The sequence below is a fragment of the Columba livia genome, chromosome 20 (assembly GCF_036013475.1).
Source record: "Columba livia isolate bColLiv1 breed racing homer chromosome 20, bColLiv1.pat.W.v2, whole genome shotgun sequence".
Taxonomy (NCBI): Eukaryota; Metazoa; Chordata; class Aves; order Columbiformes; family Columbidae; genus Columba; species Columba livia.
In genome coordinates, this window is record NC_088621.1 from 1,480,438 (window position 1) to 1,502,101 (window position 21,664).

The 21,664-nt window shown below is 49.4% G+C and overlaps 1 protein-coding gene across 8 annotated transcripts in view; it reads left to right on the forward strand.

The window, feature by feature from the left end:
- Positions 1–21,664, forward strand: part of ACACA (acetyl-CoA carboxylase alpha) — a 149,834-nt gene that overhangs the window by 109,963 nt on the left and 18,207 nt on the right. For all 8 annotated transcript variants that reach the window (XM_065036699.1, XM_065036698.1, XM_065036703.1 and 5 more), the window contains 8 exons: positions 1,857–2,126; positions 2,490–2,587; positions 3,116–3,236; positions 3,682–3,792; positions 16,065–16,208; positions 16,895–17,015; positions 19,134–19,230; positions 21,375–21,471. In XM_065036699.1, the coding sequence (XP_064892771.1) occupies positions 1,857–2,126; positions 2,490–2,587; positions 3,116–3,236; positions 3,682–3,792; positions 16,065–16,208; positions 16,895–17,015; positions 19,134–19,230; positions 21,375–21,471 (1,059 nt within the window). The remainder of the gene's footprint in view (positions 1–1,856; positions 2,127–2,489; positions 2,588–3,115; positions 3,237–3,681; positions 3,793–16,064; positions 16,209–16,894; positions 17,016–19,133; positions 19,231–21,374; positions 21,472–21,664) is intronic.

Consider the following 21,664-nt stretch of genomic DNA (forward strand, 5'->3'; position numbering starts at 1 on the left):
AATTCGTGTTACTTCTGCGCTAGTTTGGAAGGTTATGATGCAGTTTTGGAGAACGTTCCCCCGTTTTCTCAGTGGGTTTCTGTCAGTAACTGGAGCTGATTGCTGGGGTGGTATCAGGAAGATTTGGGAAGTGGTCGCTTAAGGATCTTTAGTTGTGGCAGGAAAAAAAAGCCTGTGAAATACGATGAAGAGCTGAGCGTGCGGGAGGTGCCAGGGCACACACGGGCATCCCTGGGCTCTCCCGAAGCCTTTGCCTTTGCATTTTCAGCCTTCTTTAACCTGCCGTTTCTGACCGCGGGCTCACCCGCAGTTGAGAGTTAGAACAGAGACACAATATCCAGCCCCTGGTGCCTCTTTTCCTGCAACAGGCGGGTCAGGAGGACACCACTTGCTTTTCTTCTCCTTTTCTCACCTTGATTCTTCCTTTTTCTGCTCTGAATGCCCAGCGGCAGAAGACAGAAGTCCAAGGAGCCCTCTGACCACGTAGCTTTGGGTTGAATTGGGTTGCAGCCACTCGTTTTACAGCAGTACCGCTTTTCCCTTTAATTGCAATGCTGCTGGTATTTTAGCAAAGCATCCTACTGACTTTTAGGGATTTATGCTCCTGTCTGAAACTGCTGCAGTAGCTCTCTTTCCAAACCCTGCAGTTGGATGCTGATGTATAACTGTAAATCTGCAAATATTCAGAGGCAAACAAATTAATCCCTTACGACGTATCCGTCAAAATAGCGGCAGATGAAACGGGGACCAAGGAGAAGGTGAACTGAACCATCATTCTGTTAACTTGCAATCTCAGCTCTCACAAGGCGAGGTGTAAGGGAAGGATCTGCCGGTAGCCGGTTGTAATATTTTTGGATTGCTGCCTGCTTTACTTCCAATGACCCTTTGATTAATTCCTCTGCCTTTTTATTTTTTTTAATGAGCCTATTATGGCATATCTTATTGCAGATGCTGATTGGATCTCAACCGTGTATTGTGCCATTTTGATTTGGATTAAATGGCACATATCTATCTGCTGCTTCTCCCCTCTCCCCCTCCCGCTTTAGTTCATCATGTGCAGAATTCAGAGTCCCCGCAATGAGAATTTCAACCCTCCTGATTGCAGAGGATGTGCAATCGGCTTGAGGAATGTGTACTCAGAGCTTATGATCCTTGGGCAAGCGGAGACTGGGTGATGCATGTGGCTTTCAAGGGACACTGCTATTTCCATCTGTTAATGGCATTCCAGGACGGGCAGCTCCCGGTGCAGCGATACGCGGCAGCTGAGAGACGGGAGATGCAGGGTACAGATGTCGTTGATCTCCATAAGATGGGCCAGAAGAGATCATCTGGTGATTTTAAAAAGAAAAATATGCAGTGAAAAGCATTACTTATCCAGGCTGGTTTGGAAGGAAACTGCTGCAATAGTTGGGAAGGGAAAAGGGAAGAGCCAAAGAAATGAAAGGACGGAAAAAAATGGAGGCAGTTATGAAATAAAGGGATTATTAAAATGAAGGCTCAGGGTGATGAGGTTCTGGGGCGATGGCCGAAGCAGATGGTCAGGAGTCCTGTACAGCAGCACGTCCGTCCTCACCCTGGGAGCACCCGGAATAAAGGCAGCGAGCTGTGAGGGGGTGTTTGCGGAGGAAGGTCCAGGTTGGGTGTTCTGGGTGGGGAGGAGCAGTGCAGGACGTGCTGCAGGGGCTGGGAAGGTCCAGGTTGGGTGTTCTGGGTGGGGATGAGCAGTGCAGGACGTGCTGAAGGGGCCAGGAAGGTCCGGGTCCTGCCAGCCTGCTCAGCACCGGCAGCGTATGTCCAAGACTCTCTCACATCTTGAAGATACACATTTAGTTTTTGTTGTTCTCTGCTCTTTGCAGGTTGGGATGGTGGCCTGGAAGATGACCCTGAAGACCCCCGAGTACCCAGAAGGCCGCGATATCATTGTCATTGGCAATGACATAACCTACCGAATTGGTTCTTTCGGGCCTCAAGAGGACGTGCTGTTCCTGAGGGCGTCAGAGCTTGCCCGAACACACGGCATCCCCCGCATCTATGTGGCTGCCAACAGCGGAGCCAGGATTGGTTTGGCTGAGGAGATTCGGCACATGTTCCACGTGGCTTGGGAAGATCCCGATGACCCATACAAGGTAAGGAGGCGCAGGAGTCAGAGGTGAAACTCTGCAGTAGCTCACAAACAATTCTTGTTTATACACTGCCTCTTTTAACAGAGGTAAGGGTGGATATTTGCCAGACCATTAGGTCCAGAATTCTCCTTGTTATTGGATCTCTCAGGCAGCAGGGTTGGCATCCAGAATGAGTTAGGGCTAAATGTTGAAAACATTCTTGGCTTTCACTGTTCTCAGCTGGAGCTCCAACGTTAGGAGGGGATGTTCTTATTGCTATCTGGAGTTAAATTCTGCCCCCTAGAAGCTCTCTTTTGGAAGGGGTTATTGGGGATGGGGAAGGGTATACAGGTGAGAATGAGATGATTGAACTGTTTTTCATTTCAGGGATACAAGTACTTGTACCTGACTCCTCAGGACTATAAGAAAGTCAGTGCCCTGAACTCAGTTCACTGTGAGCATGTGGAGGACAACGGAGAGTCCAGGTAAGCACAGACAGGGCGGGATGAAAAGCTTTCTGGTCATCCTACAGGGTGATGCATGTCACACCTTGTCTCCAGCTGGGACGTCCTTTAGGACACAGGTATGTCGAAGGCTGTAGCTGTGTGTGGTCAGAGCAAGGAACGAGAGTGAAAAGCTGGATCGTGACGTGCCTTGTTCAAGCTAGCGCTGGGGTCAGTCCTGCAGCCCAGGCTCCCAAGTCATGACCAAGGGTCCCTATAATCACCCTGCTGCTCATGTGCTGGTGAATGACAGAAGAACGCTTTTCAGGGGCATTCCTCTCCCTCGGCGTTCCCTCTTTGCAGTGCTGCTCTGGCTGTTCACGGGCAGGACCGCTCCGCGGTGTTCAGCAGCGCTGCAGAATGAGCCCACATGCAGGTCCTGGCCGGGTTTTATGCACGTTACTCTTTGGAGCCTTAATGATATTTAGTCACTTTTCATTTTCTTCGTAGCAAACTGATTCAGCAAATCACTGGACCCTGTGACTCAAAGGCTGTGTGTGTCTCCCTCAGGTATAAGATAACAGATATTATCGGAAAGGAAGACGGACTTGGAATAGAGAACCTCAGAGGATCTGGCATGATTGCTGGAGAATCATCTTTAGCCTATGAGAGTATTATCACCATCAACTTGGTAATCCCCTGCTGCTTTCTATTCTTCAAACTGTGTTGTCTGTTTCAGCTAAAAATCCTGCAATGATATCCAGAAAATACATCTGGGATCAGACTCCTGGCTGATGTAAATTGGCTCCTGTAGGCTTTGCGCAACGCTGCTGGCACCGCTGCGGGGCTGGGTCCCTTTCAGATTGAATTCAATATACTTTTAGAAAACAGTTATTTGGCTTCGTGTTTGCTCAGTCTGTAAGCTACTGTTTCTCTTTTTTAAAATAAAATACGCATATGTTCAGAGACTGTTTTACAGAAAAAAGTAGATTCAGGAGTTTTGCAGGGAGAGTTGTTTTTATAGTCTTGTAATACAAACATGCCTGGTTTTATCTAGGTGTTTGAATCGATAGGTTTTGGCTGTGCGGTAAAACACAGATCTATGGGTTTTCTTTCTTTTCTTGTTTGTTTCTAAGGTTACATGTCGGGCAATTGGAATTGGCGCTTACCTTGTTCGGCTGGGCCAGAGGACCATCCAGGTTGAGAACTCTCATATCATCCTGACTGGCTGCGGAGCCCTCAACAAAGTAAGTCTTTGCATTCCGGTCTCCGGAGCTGTGTGGGTTGTGCTGGTGTTTCCGTGAGCTGTGCTGCGGACTCGAGGAGCTGCCGCCGCCGTGCCTGTCATCGTGTCATCATGTCATTGTGTCATCGTGTCATCGTGCTCGGTCCCTTTTTCTTCCTCTCTTCCCGGGCTCCTCCCGATCAAGAGGGAGAACTGACACAGGGCTGGAAACTTTGACGCCTTTGCAGCCTTTTTCCTGTTCTCCCTTTCACGCCCCTGGTTTTCTCTCCACGAACATGGTATTTCCAGCCAGAGGCACTGTTGGGTGTGCTGGCTGCAGACTGGCGGGGGACCCGGCCAGAGCTGCACATTTAATGGCTTGAGCATGAACCAGCTTTTAGCATAGGTTGTGTGCAGTGACTAAATGACAGGAGTTGGAGAAGCTACCAACGGGGCAGCCTCTTCTCCCCGCGCTGTGTACTGTGGGAGAGGAAACGGGGCTGTTTACAGTGTCTGGAAAATCATGTTTCAAACTACACAGGCCAGAATCGCCCCAAACCCTCAGCCATCCCAGCACGGCATTAATGCTGGAGAGCGCTGAAGCCTCGGAGTGCGGACGGTGATTTTCCAGGGGTCAGACCTGCTTGAAATCTCAGCTGTGGGGGCAGGGAGGAACATCTCGGGCTGTAAGAAAACTTGCTGCTTTCACTACTAAAGTGGCTCTTCTTTTTTTCCTCCACCAGAGGCGGTTTTTCTCCCTTGCTGCCCCAAGCCTATTAATATCCCAGGCTGCAGCTCCTTGTCGCAGCAGCCACGGCTCGCAGCCGACTGGGCTCTTGTCCCTGTCACCGAGGGCTTTGTTTGCGCGGGAGCTGGGGCTGCGCGGCGCCGGAGCCCTTCCCATTGTGCAGCTTTGTTCGCAGGCACTCTCCAGCACCTGGGGTGGTTGTGCTTCAGCGCAAGCTGTGTTTCAAGGAGTGCCTGCCTGACAATGGGAGATAAAAGGAAAATAGTCTCTCGTTTGAATTATTCCCCTGAATAAAGGGGGCTCTACAGAAAATGAAGCATTGATCCTATCAACTCCCGGATGCGGCACCCTCAGTTAGATCTCTTACACACATCACACACACCTGCATCAATGGAAGGAAAAGAGGCATTTGAAGATCCCTGCTTTAAAAAGAAATTGAGGCGGTTTAGTGCTTGCTGGAGTGGAGTGAGTTGCCTGGTTCCAGCTGTCGTGTGCCGGGATCGGGGCCCTGCAGAGCCCCCCAGATGGCAGGGCCGGGCTGTTCAGGCCTCTTTACTCTCTTCTTCCCAGGCTTAACTGCACTGTCTACCCGTGGACTGTTTGTTTTATATGGAATACACTAATCTCACTAAATTTTAGGCACTTAAAAATTAAGGATTTAGTCTAAATAAGCACCTGACATTGAGCAGCAGGCATAGGCAGAAGGAGATGCTTTCTGGGCGTGACTTATCCCATCCCAAGAATTTCAATGGGCTGAATAATCCTGTGTGTCCTTTTCCCTCCTCCCCGCCCTGTTGGAAAGGCAGATATTCTTACGTAGGCACTGAATCTCCACCTGCCTAAAGGTCAGGCCAAGCAGGACCCTGTTGCATCCTGTCCAGCTTTGGCTGTAAGACAGCTAAGCCCAGACCAAACCGTGAGCTTACCTGGCCTTGAGCAGATGGGAGACTGGGAAGCCCCGCTCACCCCTGGATGTTGTGCGATGTGTCTTCATAGTTCACATGATCTTCATTTCCAGACTCTGCTGTTCTGGTCAGAGCTTCTTGACTGGGTGCAGCTAAACTTATGTCCCAGCGTATGTCTGAAGTAGTGAAGTGACGTCCAGTGCTAACCTGGAATGACCAGGCTCAGTCCAGCTGAGATCTTGAGGAGGGCGTGAGGCAAATGGGGGATGTTCGTGCATTTGCATCATCGTGCTGTGGAGGCAGCATCTGCTTCAGACTTACCCTCTGTCTCCCCGTTCTTATATGTGAACTGTTAAACACTTGAATTTAGATGAACAGTTGGAATTTTCTTTCTTTGGTCAGGACACTACCAGCCCAGGGCCGGTAACGCAAAGTCTTCCCTTGCAGGAACGTGGAGGCTGTTTGGACACGACATGTGGTGTGTTCATTCATCTGAATAAGACTCTAGAAGGGTCTCATGGTGGAAACCTGTTGTAGGTTTTCTCTGTGGAGGGACCGAGCCTGGCTGCTGCTCGTTCTCGGAGCAAGTGTTGGGAAGAGCCCTGGGCAGCTCGGTGCTTTGCCCCGTGGCCATCGGAAGGTCCGGCCCAGCTCGCAGGGGCTCGAGGAAGCATCAGGACTGAAACAAAACCAAATAAATGGAAGCTGCTACCTTGCGTGACAGTTGGAATTGAATGTTTTCTAGCACAGCTGCATGCAAATACTCCTTTAGCTTTTCCCAGTCAAGTGTCAGAGATTTGGGACAGTTTTTACCATTGCTGACTTCTAATTGCTGTCTTCGCAGAGGGTGCTGTACAAAGCTCACACGTAGTCTCGCGTCTGCATACACGTCTTCTGCAAAATGTCTTCTCTCTGCAAGAGGAGAATGTGCAGCGCCAAAGTGTTTCTGCAGCAATGGAGACAATGAGGCTTTCGGAGAGCAGGAGCGTGTTTTCTGGAAAGTTGTTTGATTTTGATTTTGATTTTTTCCCTGTGAAATGCTGGATTCTTTTTAATTTACAGGGGGAGCAGAGGGGGATTGTGACAAACATTATGTGCCATCAGATCTGTTGTTGGTCTTGTTTATTATCATTATGTAAAATTAGCCTGAGGGTTTCGGTGTAGAGGGAAAGGTCCAGCTGCCAAAAGCAGACTGTAACCTATCGCTTAGATGATGAGCTCAAGGTCAGGATCATTTTTAGCTGGAGCTGCTGTTTGGTTCCGGAGCTTGACTGGCTGCGTGCTGGCTGTCCCTGCGTCTGTCTGTGCCCCCGCTTGTAAGCAGAGACGCAAATCACCGGGAGACACCTGATACCCGGCAGGTTTCAGGATTCTCAGCCCCGTCGCCTGTCAGGGGTGACAAGGAAACTGCACGAGCAGCACGAGGTCCCCTCTGCTCCCGATTAAGCTGTTTGTGATTGTCGCCCAGACCCAGGGGCGAGAGAGGGACCTGGGGAGAAGGTGCGGTGTGGGGCCAGGGCTCCGCGCGGGGGCACCGGGGCTGCGTTTCATCTGCACCCCTTTTGTCTCCGCCGCTGCGTTTCGGCAGGGGGTGGAGAGGTGGAAATGACATTTCATTCCTCTCCCGTGAGCGTGTGCGCGCGCCTGTGCCGAGCCCACTGACCCCCCTGCAAATTGAAATAATGATAATGCGCGTCTCCTGACTGCATCAAAGTATCAGCACATCAAAAGCCAGGAGGCATGAAATGCAAATGATAAAGTGAAAGCAGATGGATTGTGCATGATCGCCTGATGCCCAATGAATTTTAAAAGGTGCTGGTTCACATGGAGAGAGGGGCTGAAATAAACACGTTATCCCTGCAATTTTTTTTTTGTTCTTGCCGCTCACTCCTGACAATATTTTTTCACACTTCAGCGAGCAGCCACTCCATCGCCCGCCCTCCCCTCCTGCTCTTCCTCTCTCTCTTTCGCTGTCTACCTCACACGCGTCTCGGGTCATGTCGCCGCAGCTCCGGTGGAAATAATAAGATATAAACCACGAGGTTGTTATTTGCATAGAAATAGCATGGAGCCGCAGGCAGCATGGGAGAAGGACACAGAGATCATTTGTCTAAAATTTTAATGAAAACTTTTGCTGAGGCAGAGATTTTATATTCTTTTTAACTTTCCCTGCCTCCCCGTTTCCCACCCCGTACCTTCCTCTTCCTCCTCCTCCCATCGCCCTTTCTTCGTCATAAGCCGAATGTGGTGCCATTTCACTCGAGACAGGTGACGCGCTGCTGCCGTGCACTAATGGGTTAATTGCCACTGGTTTTCTTTTTATTGGAGGTAAGACTGAAAAGCCCAGCACTCACAATTTATGCATCACTTATATAGTTCAAGCTCCCAGGACTACATTTCATCTCAGTCCCGACAAGGGTGTTCCCAGGTCCATTGCTGACCTATTTGTAATTAGTTTGCTCCTCCTCATCTTTTGTGTTTAAAAGAAATCCTGTCTTTAAGACTGTTTTGTTAATGTAAACGACTAGTGGCTTTCAATCACGATTTCTGTACAGATACACGTTCTGGGCTTGTTCTCCGGGAAGGCAGGTTTAGCAGAGATTCTCAGGAACTGCTACTAACGGGATACACCTCATTTTGTTGTGTAAATGTTCAGCCTGGTGTCTCTGACGGTTCGTTTTCGGCGTGGTGATGAAGGGCTGTCCCACACGCTGCGCTCGCAGCCTGGTGTCGAAGTGACCGTCACCTCTGGGGTGCCGCGAGGAACCCAACCAGCACACTGCTGCTTCCTCTCCCTCCTGTTCACCTTTATTTTCCCCCAGACTCCACAGGCTTGTCCTGCCCGAATGATCCGCAGAGCCTCCGCCTGTCCCCAGTGCCTGTCCCTGGGCTTCTTCCTCTGGAAGTTTTTGCCTTCAGAATGTTCTTAATTTAATCGAAGTTTCTGCTTGTATAACCTATTCTAGACCAGAAAGAGCTCGGGAACCAGATTAGTAATGCACTATTTGGTGTGTTTTCAGGGGAGAAAACATTTCTGAAGAAGAGCTTTCGGAAGGGTGTTGGTGAGATGATTAGTGGAAACTTGCTTGCTAACACAATATGTAAATATCTAAGAAACTTCTAAGCCGAGTACCGGCGATTGTCCGGTGACCTCCCTGAGCGCAGCGTTGGTTTTGCAGAGGCTGCTGGCACGTGGTGGGGACGCTGATGTGCTCGGTGGGGACACTGATGTGCTTGGTGGGGACACTGATGTGCTTGGTGGGATGCTCACGTGCTCGGTGCCGTTACCGTGTGGGTCACGGGGCCGTGGGGGAGACCCCGAGGGCTTGTTGATACAACGGGCCATAATTGCTGCGAGGATCGTTCTGACAATCTGCATTTGAAACCCAGCACCCCAACAACCCCTTTGCATGGGGCCACAAGAGGATATCCGTGTGTTTTAAACTCAGTCCTGAGCTGTACTAAGTGTGGGCATTGCTCGTGGCGCAGAGCCCGGGTGAGGGCTGGCAAGATCACGCCATCCCTCAGTCCATCTCGTGTGTGTGATCCTTCTGGAATATTTACTCTGCAATTTTACAATCTGGAAAAATAAATAGAAGTCCTGTGAGACTTAAAGCTGTTTGGGGGTTTTAGTGTAAAATCCAGAATGTAGAAAGCTCTGGTTTTGAGATTCAAGGCAGGGAGAGCTCAGTATCTGCTCGAGACGACTCCAGTCTTGGGATTAGATCAAAGCAATCATGTGAGAGCAATCATGTGAGTTAGAACAGCAAGTGCCATCCCTGTCATTCAAAGAAGCATTATAATTATTAATGCATGATATGAATCTTTCTGTAGTGGCACAGCAAGACTATTAGGAAGATCCGTGTGGGTGCAGAGTGTTTGAGAATGCTAATCAAAGAGGGGCTAGGAAATGTCAAACAGACATTGACACTTGGGCGGCGTGAGCCGTCCCCGGCCCCTCTGGCGGGTCTCCCCAAGGTGACCCCGCGCGTGGGCGAAGCTGCTCCCCGGTGGTCCCGGCCGTGTGCTGGGAACACGGGTGGGCTCGGGGCGGGCGTTGGTTCCTCAGCACCTCACTGCTGGGGCTCTCCGTGGCGCAGGTCACCAGTGCTCAGCCCAACCAGGCCGCTTTGCTTTGAGAACCAGGCTCTGAGTGGGGCTCTTGGGAGAGTCAGCCTCACTTTAGCAATATTTGGCGATAGGAAGGGAGCAGAGTTGGTTTATTTTGACACCAATGAGAGGCAGCAGCTGCTGGGGTGTCAGGTTGGTGGCACTCCTGGTCACACGAGGCTCTTTGCTCTGTGTAGAGGAATTAATGTAAGCAGACGGATGCTTGGGCTTGAGATGAGTGCAAATAAACAAACACCACCCTCTATTTCTACACTTTATTTTTAATTGCCTTTCTTTAAGTGGTGATATTTGTGTATTGTTCCCATTAGAGACAATTTATGTTCCAGGCATTGCATTATCAGTCCCTTTATGTTTGCTTAGGGAAGAAAGTCTAATAGATTTCTGTTGACTTTTTTTTTCTCCCTCCTTCTATCATTCTTAATACGGATCTGGATCAGTTTATCGTTGTGGATGGTGCCTGTGCTGTGGGGGCCGTATGGGTATTTATTCCCACTAAAGTGCTTGGCATAGTGGCCCATTTTCTGAATCTCTTCCTGTACCTTCCAGGGAAAGTCCTTTGTGTTTTAAACTCTTATATATGTTTCATGTACGCAGGATTGTATCCCAGTTTAAGTGATCCTGCCAGGTATGTTATTACTGGAGCGTTAACTCTGGTACCCGATGTTCCCCTGGAGCTGAACAGAAGACAACACTTTTCAAACATGTCCCATAATAACTGGTCTTGACCTCCCCTCTCTGGGGGTGTCCCTAGGAGGACATCAGGGTGACCCACCTGAGGCTCTTTTCTGCAGTGGATGCAGTGGCGTGATCTGCCATCGTGGGCTCCAGGAACCCCAGGGGCGGCATTGGAGACTTGTCACGTGTCTCACGGTGACGCCCGAGCCCACGCTGCAAAGGGGACGAAGCTCCAGTGTCCTGCTGAGAGAGGTACCTGCTGGTGGGGCCCAGAGGTGACGTGGGGAACGACCAGAACAAGATCGTTATGTATCACGGAAACGATCATTAATGTTGTTTATGGGACTAGTGTCTAGATTAGGGAACCCCCAACTGGGACAGGTTGGATTTATGAGCGTTAGCACCATGTAGAATAGGGGCTGTAATTTTAGTTTGCAAAGTATATTGAGCCCTTTTGATTTACCACTGACTGATGGAGTGACCTTGAGCAAAACACGCGGTCCCTGTGCCGGGAAGGGAGAGCTGGGCAGGAACTGTTTGACAAGACATTTTTCATGTGGAAATGCCAGTTCACTGGAGCTGGAACTCCAGGAAAAAGTATCAGTTTTGATGAATTTATCGTTTGGAATTTTTTTTTGTCAAATGAAAAGTTATTTAAAAAAAAAAAATTTTCCCCAACCGACTTTTCTTTCCAAATTTATTCTTATTTCTAACACCCACCCACAACGAAGATTTCAGAAGTTAAAAGCAAATGACTTGTCCCTTTCTGATATTTGTTCTGATCTCAAGATTGCAAGACTTGATTTTCCGTTGCAATCCAGAGATTTTCAGGAGTCCTCGTCTGCTACTGCAGGATGGGAAGAGCCCCGTTTCACCCAGGAGCGCAGGTGCCCCGGGGTGCCCGCTGGCGGTGCCGGCGCCGTGCCCGTGGTGCAGCAGCACCGTGGCGGTTCCGTGTCCATCCGGCCGCGTCCTCCCGGCCGCCCCCAACGTGAACTGCAGTCGCTTTTTCCCCTTCCCTCTCTGAGCTCCCCAAATCAAAGCAAGGAAAGGACTCCACCAGTGAGACCCGCACGTGGATTTGCAGTCAGGAGCCATCCCCGGTACCCATCAGGCTGTCAGCTCCCCCACCTCCCCCTGCCGCCGCCTCCCCATCACTCACCAAAAGGAAAAAAGAGCCGGAGCCACAGCTTGAAATATATCATGCAATAGTGTATCATGAATTTCTTGTGAATCACATTGGTGAAGCAGGTTTATTTATTTCTGAGACTTTAAATCAATACAAAGTAGGTCTCTTAGTTCTGAAGCTGGGATGGAGTGTGAAAAAATGAGCCCATTGTACTCTTAAAACTTTGGGGAAAGGAGATGACAGCTATATAATTCCATTTACCAGGCACTAGGGGCTTTAATGTGAAGGTGACAGGGAGCTCTTTGTGCATTTAGAGCACCATATCTTCTAAATAAAAGATCTGTAGACTTGATAGTGGAGTATAGCTCTGACTTTAATAATCTCCAAGCATTAGACCGAGCCAATATGTTCCCAAGTCAGAAGGGTCCCCCACCGAACGCTCGTAAATTAAAAGTGCACGAACTGCACACATGCGTGGATTAGAAATGCAAGAAGCGCCGTCGGTCCCCGGGCAGAGAGGAGGTGGCTGCAAATGGGCTCAGACCTGGGGCTGGGGTCCGTTCCCCCCGCGCCCGGTGCTGCCGGCATCGCCGCGTGTTGCGGGGTGGGAAGAGCCGAGCGATGGAAACGGGCGCCGTGGGATCCGCCGAGGCTTGGCTGCACAGGATGGCAGTCAGGTTTCCAGTTCCTACATTGCGTTTTCTGATGAGACGTTCATTCTGATCATTTCTGCCTGTTTATGAAAAATAGGCTATTTATAGTGTGTGCATGTGCCTTTTCTGCTTCAGGTTTCTGGCAGATAATATGAAATTGTGGGGTGGGAATTGCAATTATTGAAATTATTCGGATAAAAATCTGGCACTTATATTTGATATAAACACATGATATGCTCTGAATAATAACAGCACTTATGTTACATAATGATTCCCATTCAAGCCCTCTGCTGTCATTTTTTCAGATCTTTCATCTTTGATGAAACATATGAGCCAATCAAGTTTGCAGCCAAACCAGCTTTACAGCAAATGTCTCCACTAACGAGCAGCTCGGTGTCTGAAAGGAGCAGAGAGAAGGCAGCTGGTCATCGTGGCTCTGAGTGCTAGAAAGTGATTAATATGCGTATGACGTGGCTATAAACCTGTTGAGGATGGTCTTTGAAAGGCTGAAAAGGCTGCTGGAATCCGGCACTCCTTTGTACTTCCAAAAAGATGCTCTGAAGGAAAAAGAAACGCGGTTTCCCATTGCGGTAGGGAGAGTGGCTCGGGAGGACCAAATGGAATAAGTGTCGACTGTGTGTTTTGTACGTGTGTGGCATGGAACGTTGCATTATCTGGAAAACAGTCTGTGTTCTTGCACTCACGGGCTGAGCTTAACAGGTGCGGTTCTAGACCTGGCGTTGCCTTCGGAGCGTTTCAGTGTCGGGGACATGGGCACAGCGTTTTGTCCTGTGTACCCCATGAAATCCGCGGCTTGCTGCGCTCTGGGGTGGTTCATCTGCAGGAGGGATCCTCACAAGAAACCTCCAAAGGGGCAAGTTTGGGGTCTGTGTGTGGGGCTGGTGACCCACGGCAGCTTCCTGTGGTGCCTCAAGCTCCGGGTGGACAGCATCGTGGTTTCTGGGTTTTTCTACCTTTCACGGGGTGGAAAGAACGTAAAGCAAATTTTCCGCTGCCAGAAGCATACTGTCTAGTGCTCTGCTGTTCGTGGCTGCTCCTTTTTGTCTGTTTTTGTCACCAGATTAAGCACAAGATCAGAGGTCAAATATTGCCGGTGTTCAGGTAAATGTGTATTGTGTATCTCAGCTTTAAAATCCCGGAGCCTGTTCTTTCCCACCCTCTTACTGGACCGTTCTTGATCTCTGCTCTGCGCAGCTGACCCCGGTTGCTGTGTCTTTGACTGGTCCCTGGAGTGCTGTAACCTTTGCAACAACCTGCTTTGCAAACTTAACCCTTCATGGATGTGTTTGTGTGTTGAACAGATGCCCCTGTAAGCCCTGGGCTGAGGCTCCTGTCACTTCTTGAGCTCCCACTGGATGACACTCAGTGTACAGCCCTGCAGACCCCAACTCTCAGGGTTTGAAGTTCACCCTTTTGACAGATTCTGGTCATCTCAGATTCAGGATTTAATCCTGTGCAGTCTTTTCTGCTCTGAGTTCGATTCTAGCATTACTTGTCTAACTGATTTAGCAACTTTCCTAAATCCGCTTGTGTCTCCGCTGACCGTGTGTCTTACTGAGGAACATCCGAGTCCTTTAATTGCAGAAGCACCGGTCTCGGACTCCTCCAGCAGATGTATTCTCTTTCACCCTTGGATATTTTCTTGCAGAAACATTTATACAGCAATATGCATTGCACCATTTAAGATTGTTAATTGGAGATTGAATTACTTGTCAGCCTTTAAAAATGTAGTCCTCCGAGGTCAGAGATGAGGTGTTAGCAGAGCTGAATGGATGAGCTATTGCGCTCATTTGTTTCTCAAGCCCAGTGATCACTGTCTGGGAGCTGGCTGGCCCTTCCGTGCCTTTTCACCTCTGGCTCCAGATCCACTCTGCAGCTGCGTGTGCGAAACGAGCTGGCAGCATCTCTGGTGGTTCCCGAGAAGGCAGAAGAGCCCCCGTGCCGGGTGCGGGAGCAGCACCCAGCCTGGCCGCGTCCCCGCAGCTCCTTGCTGTGCGTTTGGACTGCGCTTACGTCCAGACGTAGAGCTCGTGTTACATCTGCCTCCTGCACCCAGCGCAGGCGCAAGCGCACGCGTGCGGACACGCGTGTTGTACAAACGAAGGCGGCGAGTGTGCGTCGGCACAACTTGTAAACGCGGCTCGGGACGGCGCTGCCTCTGCTGACAAACGCCAACGAGTAAATCCTGCGCTCGCCCGGCGCTGCAGAGGGATTTCATTTGCACGGCCCCTCGCAATGCTCCGCCACTTCACCGCAATGTCTGGAGCACTCGGGAGAAGGAACTGCATATTTATCTTGATCTCCAAAAAGGGATTTAAGGGCGAGAGCAGGCGGTATATTAGACTGTTTTCATTGCCTGTCAGCGGTGGTGAACCTGAGCTGTCTACAGTGTCTCTAGATAAGCAGCAGCAGAGGCCCATTTTGCATGTACATACGTTTGCATTAGTTTGTAGATGGGGAGTTTAAATCCTCTTTATTTTTATTTTCCTCTGTGGAAAGCATTTAACGAGGCTTGTGCCTGGCATCGGGAGGCCTGTGCTTTGCTTTTCCTTGAACCTAAATCTATGCCGCTGTCTTTTTACCGTGCCTTGTTGTGGCACTGGTTTTGTTAGGGGAAGATGAAGGTGTTTGAGCTTGGAAGGCAGACTGGGAACATCCCTGGGCAATCCCATAGTGCTTACATTGACTTCGGAATTTTTGGGCTAGCTGCATAACTTGTGCGCCGCGTTTCTTCTGTGTAAAGCTCGACCAGCATCTGTCTCACGGGGAGTTTTGTGCGGGTTGTCCAGAGCCTGTGAAATGCCGGGTTTGTGGGGTGCTCGACCACGGGGCATTTTCTCCTCCAAAGGAGACTAAATTTGGAGTTAGCAAGTGATGCGTTGTGCCGTACCGGTTCAGCAATGCGTTATGGGGTGTGCAGCAGCTCCCTGACCATGATTAACTGATGTTGTGCAGGAAATTAACTAATTGGTCCAGCGTAGGTTTATAAGCAGACCAAAATTTTCTATTTTCATGTCCCTTTAGCCCCTTCTTTCAGCCCAAAAGGGCAAATCCTGGGAAACGTGGAGTTCCCCTCTGCCACGGGTGAGATGAGTTGTGTCCCGTAGCTCACTGTGGGATGTCAATAAAGCCAGACCCAAGCAAGGACCGGCCTGCCCTGGGCTCCTCTCCTGGGCAGCCCTTCCTCAGATGAGCTGCAGTGCTTGTTTGCTGGGGGAGGGCAGGTTGGTCGTGTGTGTTGGAGGGTTTTTTAAGATCTAAATGAAGCAGGTATGTAATGCCCTCTGTCTGTTAGAAAGACTCAACCCATAAAAATAACAAACGGCGTGTATTTGCTAGAATGTCAAAGTTATGAGTTTATTTTGTAATGATGTGCTCCTGCCTTCATGAGGTAAACTGGCCGTGGCAGAGGTGTTATTAGTAATATGGACTCAGCGGAGCAGAAAGCCGAGTGACCGAGAGATCAGTGTATCAGTCAGCGAGAGGGCAAATGGGAAGAGACAGCAGGAGAATGAGCAGAGAGCCGCGGTGCCGGGGCTGAGATTGGAGATGGAGCCGAGAAACGGGATGGGAAGCCCCGCAGAGGTTTATTCTTCCCAGTCTCTCGAAGGAGCTGGTGGGGCTTTGTCTTCGCTGTACCCGCCTTTATGCACCGTGTTGGTTTCTTCCCCAGTTAAAGGCTGAAATGAGTCCACCCTACCAGTCGTCTTAGAGCAACTTTGAGTCAGTGAGCTGAGCTCAGGTCAGCACACAGGAGACGTGGTTGTGTATCAGCTCCATTGGGGAAGGGCAGGGTGTATAACCGCCCCTGTCTCAGTTTCCCCACTTGCATCATTCCCCTTGTAGACCACAGTTCATAAGATCTTACCAGCACACAGGGCTTGGGAAGGTCTGTTGTGAGTGGCTTGCTCCGTCCTGTGGTGTTGAAGCGATCAGGACTTGCTGCAGCCGTGGGCTTCTGTGTGTCTCCTTGGTCAACACCTCCTTGTCACAGCCCAGCCCCTTACGGTTTTCCTGTCTTTCTTTTAAAAGGTGCTTGGACGGGAAGTTTATACCTCCAACAACCAGCTGGGCGGGATCCAGATCATGCACAACAACGGAGTGACGCACAGCACGGTGTGTGATGATTTTGAAGGAGTTTACACGATTCTGCAGTGGCTTTCCTACATGCCCAAGGTAATTCCCGGCTCAGCGGGAGCGCGGGGTGCCGTTACCTGTTCGCTTTGTTCACGGGGTTTTGGGGGGGCTCTGTATCTGGGGGTGTTTTATGGTGCCTGGAAGAATGCTCATGATTAATGGTGTTAGGTGGGATGGTATTGAAGTACACAAAGCAGATTTTGTTTCAAAGTGCTGCAGGTGCTGCTTTGCGGGGCCACCTGGCACTGCCTTGGGTTCTTGCACATCGCTGCCCCGGCGTGCTGGGATTTTGTGTGAGTGGTGGATTGTCTGGTGCCGAAAAGACTCTCAGAGTTCCCCTCCGAGGCGGTAATGAGCAGGAGTTGATGTGTATGTGTAAGCCGCTCTGCAGCCAGGAAGGCAGCAAGAGCAGGCAGGTCACCTTCCTGCAGGAAAGAGTGCACAGAGTGCGGCAGCTGGCCTGGTCACCTTTCAGAAATTAAACCGCAGCCCCTCACTAACGCTGGCTGCAGCTGAAGTTCAAGAGCAAATGAAGTACAATGTGTGTGACGTGATGCCAAAGGAGGCTTTGAGAGGCTGTCAATAGCACCTTGGGAATGTGCCCAGGCTCTGCCGAGGCTGCGGGATCCCGGCCGTGCAGAGTGGGCGCGAGGAGCCCGACCGGGTCGGTGTTTGGTGCGAAGCCGTGCAGGAGAATCACTTCAATATTTGTCTCTTTCCCTCAGAGCGTGTACAGCCCTGTTCCCATCCTCAGAGTCAAGGATCCCATAGACAGACCCATCGAGTTCGTTCCTACCAAGACCCCGTACGACCCTCGCTGGATGCTGGCCGGCCGCCCCAATCCGAGTACGTACGTCTCTGGGGCCAGGACACGCAGTGATGCGTTTTGTTTCAAGGTTGTTTGTCAAGGCTTTGTGTCTGCAATCCAAATACACTTCAGAGCTTATAAAGTAACTATTTCTATACAATCAAATATTATATATAAAAATAGCGTGTAAATTCTGAGTGCTTGAGGACACTTAAAATTATTAGTTACTTTGATAGATTTTATTTCTGGTTCAGAGGAAAGTCCGTATGCGAAGGGTCTGTACACTAGAGGAATCCTGGTATTCCTGCAGACCTTGGAGAATAATTGTATTGGAAACGCTGCAAACCATGGAACCCCCGCGCTGCTTTCGGGGTCACACAGCTGTGTACGTACACGCTGCAAACGGGGGGGCCATTATGCCTGCTGTTATTAATGAGTTTGGGGGGCTAAAACGAGATTTTTGATAAACTAAGTTTTCTGGTTTTGGATAATATTTTTCCATCATCTCTCCAGTGATTCATCCAGCTGTCCGAGTGCAGCTACCGCTGGCTTCCAAATCGAGTGACTTCAGATTTTAATTTAGTGGAAGCGTTAAGGAAAGCAGATGATTCCCTGTGATAAGTTAAAGCAGATATCTCCTAGGTGAAAAGTTAAAGCCATTTATTAGAGGAGATATTGCCGTGATATTCTTCAAACTGACGCCCGACACGAGGCCAGAATCTAAACGATCAGCTTTGGGCTCACGATAAAGAGATAATTTTGAAATGGATGGTCACATTTTACAGTGGGGCCACAGAGGCAAGGAATGTAGAACACAGTAATTACAAGTTTGGTCTTGATAAAACACTCTCCATCCTGTTTAAGTCAGCAGAGGTTAGCTCGCTTGGATCGCCACTTTTAATTGGTTTTGGACTTGGGTTTGCAGAAGCAGAGGGGCTTGTTGAGATGGAATTCCTCAGGAGCTGGGGCCAAGGGGTAAAGCTGGAGGATTTGGGGGTTTTTGGTTGCTTTTTTAGATTTTCTTGTCTTTTTATTTTTGTTGGAACTTTGTGCAGCCCCAGTGGAACAGCAGGCGCCCCAGAGGGTTGGCTTTCTCTGTCTGTCTGGGTGGGCAGGGTATCTCGACGCTGGCCACTGCAGGCGGGCTGTCCGCAGCTCTCAGGCGCATCTTGTTCCCTGTGCTTTTCATACCTGCCTAAGAAAAACCTGTGGAAAATAGATAAATATACCACAGAGTGCCACCCCACTCCTGTGGACTATTTGTCATCCTGAGAATTTTATGGGAGGGAATCTGTTGTTGCACATGGGGGTGGAGATGTATTGTCAATATATTGGAGTTTGTGATGCGGGAAGAACCCCCCAAATCTGGCGCTGCGCTGGCTTCGGAAGCGGCAAATACAACTCGTCCATGGTTAGCATGATCAGGTAATCAAGCCGTTATAGGGTAGAAGCTCATGGTCTGCAAGGGGCATGAACAGTTTATTTCTCTGGGAACGCACAATTATCTTGGTGACGTGCTCTTTGGAAACAGTGTGATTTCTCTCAGGCGTTAGGAAGTTGCTGCCGTCGTTGGGCAAGAGAACAGGTCTGGTGGTTGTGAGCTGGTCCAGGACGGGGACTCTGAAAGAATGGGTGAAACGCGCTCAGATGTGTGGTCTGGCCTTAAAATATCATAGAAAATATTATATTTAGCTTCTGAGTTTCTTCAGCGTTCTTTAAAGAAAAGGTTGGGCAGAATCGAGAGAAAAATGTGAGCCAAGTTTGAGAATGGAATTAGGCATTTTGAAAAACATCTTTAATGACTTTACCGCCTTTTGACAAATGTTTGTAACGTCTTGAAAAAAACAGAGTTATTTATTTAGAAGCACGCAAAGTCCCTCTGCTATCTGAACCCCATCGTTTAACAATAAATGATGCTTTGGCTGATAAATGACTGTCTTTATGCAGACTAGCAAATGAAATAAGACATGATGGCTGAAGGCAGACAAATGCTCGGCTGTCTCATGTTCCCTTGTCTTATAATCTATTTAAAAATAAATAAATAAATGAATAGATAGTGCCAAGTTCTCCAGTTGGCGTTTTTAAGCAAGTTTCAGTTGTTTCTTTTATTTTCCCTCCTCCCCACTCTCATATTTCCATTTTCCCCTTCCCTTTAGGTCAGAAAGGACAGTGGCTCAGTGGGTTCTTTGACAATGGCTCGTTCCTGGAAATCATGCAGCCCTGGGCACAGACAGTTGTGGTTGGCAGAGCAAGGTAAGCTCGAAGGGGCATTTCACACATCTGTAGATGTCAAAGTTTCATGATGCTTTGTGTTCTTCTAGAACCTCCTTTGAAAGTTGATGTCTATGAGTGAAAATAAGTCATTACTTGAACAGGATACTTCGTTAGCATGCGGATGAAGCGTGGTCTGATCGTTTCTCCTGTTTTGCTTAGAGGTGACAACTTCAACATGCACAAAAGCCAAAAAGAGAGATATTGTTAAAAATTATGGCAGACAACGTGTGCTTTCCTAGGGACTGGTTGCACAGTGGGGCCTTCTTGCAGCTCTGAGGTGAAGGTGCATTATGCAGTTCATGATCTTGAAGCCTTATTCGACTTGCAAGGAAAGTTCAGCTAAAACTGGAGCAAATTGCAAGAACCTCTGCACAGAGAGCAGCTCAGTGTTGAGGTTGGCACGGAGTAACTTGCAGCATTTTCCAAACGAGCACCCGCCACACCTGCGCTCGGCTGTTTGTCACCGTGCAGAGACGCGCGTCCCCCCTTGCTGCCGAGTGGCACCTCTGCAGGATTCTAAAACCTTCCCCATTGCCGGCAGATTTAGATCCCTGCCTTGAACATATTTGCAGCGGCTGCGGGTCCGTGAGCGCTCGGAGCTCAGAGCTGGCGGGAGCAGGAGCCTGGAGATGGGATCCTGGCGTTTGATAGAATGCAGATGGGAGCTGCGCTCCAAACCCCCTCACTCACCTCATCCCTTGTTTCCTCTTCAGTTTTGTCACACATGCTCCCCCAAACAGCACTGTGAGTTTCTGGTCGGAGTGTCTGCTTTCTCTCCAAATAAAGCCATTTGGAGAGGGACCATTTATCTCCCTCGAGTTCCCACAAGTGCTCGAGCGGTCCGAGTGCAGCTGCGCATCCTTGGTCACCGCGCACCCTTGGTCACCGCCGGCTGCTCAGGTCGCGGCTTTCCTCTCCAGACAGAGCTTCCTGCTCCTGCCTGCTGCAGCCTCCCGGCTCCTAATTGATGTCAGTGGGTTTGGTTAATTGTCAGCCTTTTTTTTTGTTAACAAGTGGAAAAGCCATGAAAAGAGGCTTCCAGGGTGTCCTCAGCAAAATGTCCCTCCGTGACGCTCTGAAGTTTTATCTCACAACGTACTACAGTTATTTGAAAGCTTTTGGGTTAGGCAGAGTACTGAGGGACTGGAGAGGGGAAATCAAAGATCTGGCAAAGCTAGAAAGTCTCTGTCCAGGCCCACGCTCGGCTTCGCTCGCAGTTCCTTTCTTCTGACAAATTCCGAGTTGCTTTGGACTCTCACACGCAGGTATATATAACACAAATGAAACCGGCTTCTTTCAGAAGCAGTGGCATCTCGAAAAAACAAATATGAATGTATTCTTCTGGGATTGTTACTGTAAGTGCTGCCAAAACTCATCTTTTGTATGTATGTTTGGAATATGTGTGCTGTTGGCTGTAAATTGTCTTTTATTATTCTATGGCAACTTGTCCAGGGACACACTATAAAACAAGATGTAGCATCTTCATGTGCTAGACTGATAAAATTTATATGAAGTATAATGGAAAACAGAAGTTGTTTTGAGCTGTTTTCAAGTTCAATAAATAACTGTAATACTTGGATAAAGATGTTCTTTATTAGGTCACATGGGCCCTAATATAGAAGTTATAAGTTACCGATTTAAGACGGCTTCTGCAATTACGGGTTTCTAGGCAGACTCTTAATCATAGCGAATGGGAATATTTTCAACCCCCTGGTGCACATGGGCCCTGTCGCTTTCGCCGCCCGCGGCTCCAGGCGGCTGCGCACGGAGCCCAGCTCTGCTGGGACTGGCCTGGGAGCCGCCGCTTGTCATCGCTGTCAAAATCCGTGCGGTAGCGGGTGAAGGGTGGCGCATGAGTGGCTATTATACCACATTTGGGCTTTGGTTTCTTCTGTTTAATTTTCAGTGAGATACGTGCTAATTTTTAGGACTAGGTTTTGCTTTGAGAACTGTCAGTTCTGCTTTGAAATTCTCCAGCCACGTGCCTAAACTCTTCAAAAAGGCCGGAACGCTTGTTCCAGCATTTGCTTGCATTATTTGTCTCTCTTGAGTATTTTGATGCAAAATGGCAAGTTTGTGTAACAATAGAAAAAGGAATTTTGATTTGTCTCGTGTGTTACCAGGCTGGGGGGAATACCTGTCGGAGTAGTTGCCGTAGAAACGCGGACGGTGGAGCTCAGCATCCCCGCTGACCCGGCAAACCTGGACTCGGAGGCCAAGGTGGGTTGAGCGTGCGCTCGGTTGCTCGTTTGTCCTCTGCAGTGTCTCTCTGTTGGCCGCTCGTACAGGGGACGTTCCCCAGCGGTCCTGCTTCTCTGGCAAGCAGAAGCGATTTCCCTGTTCTCTTGCTGTGACCAGTGTTTTGTGAGCTTTCTGCTCTGACAATTTGCTTTCCTCCCATCTGATTTCACAG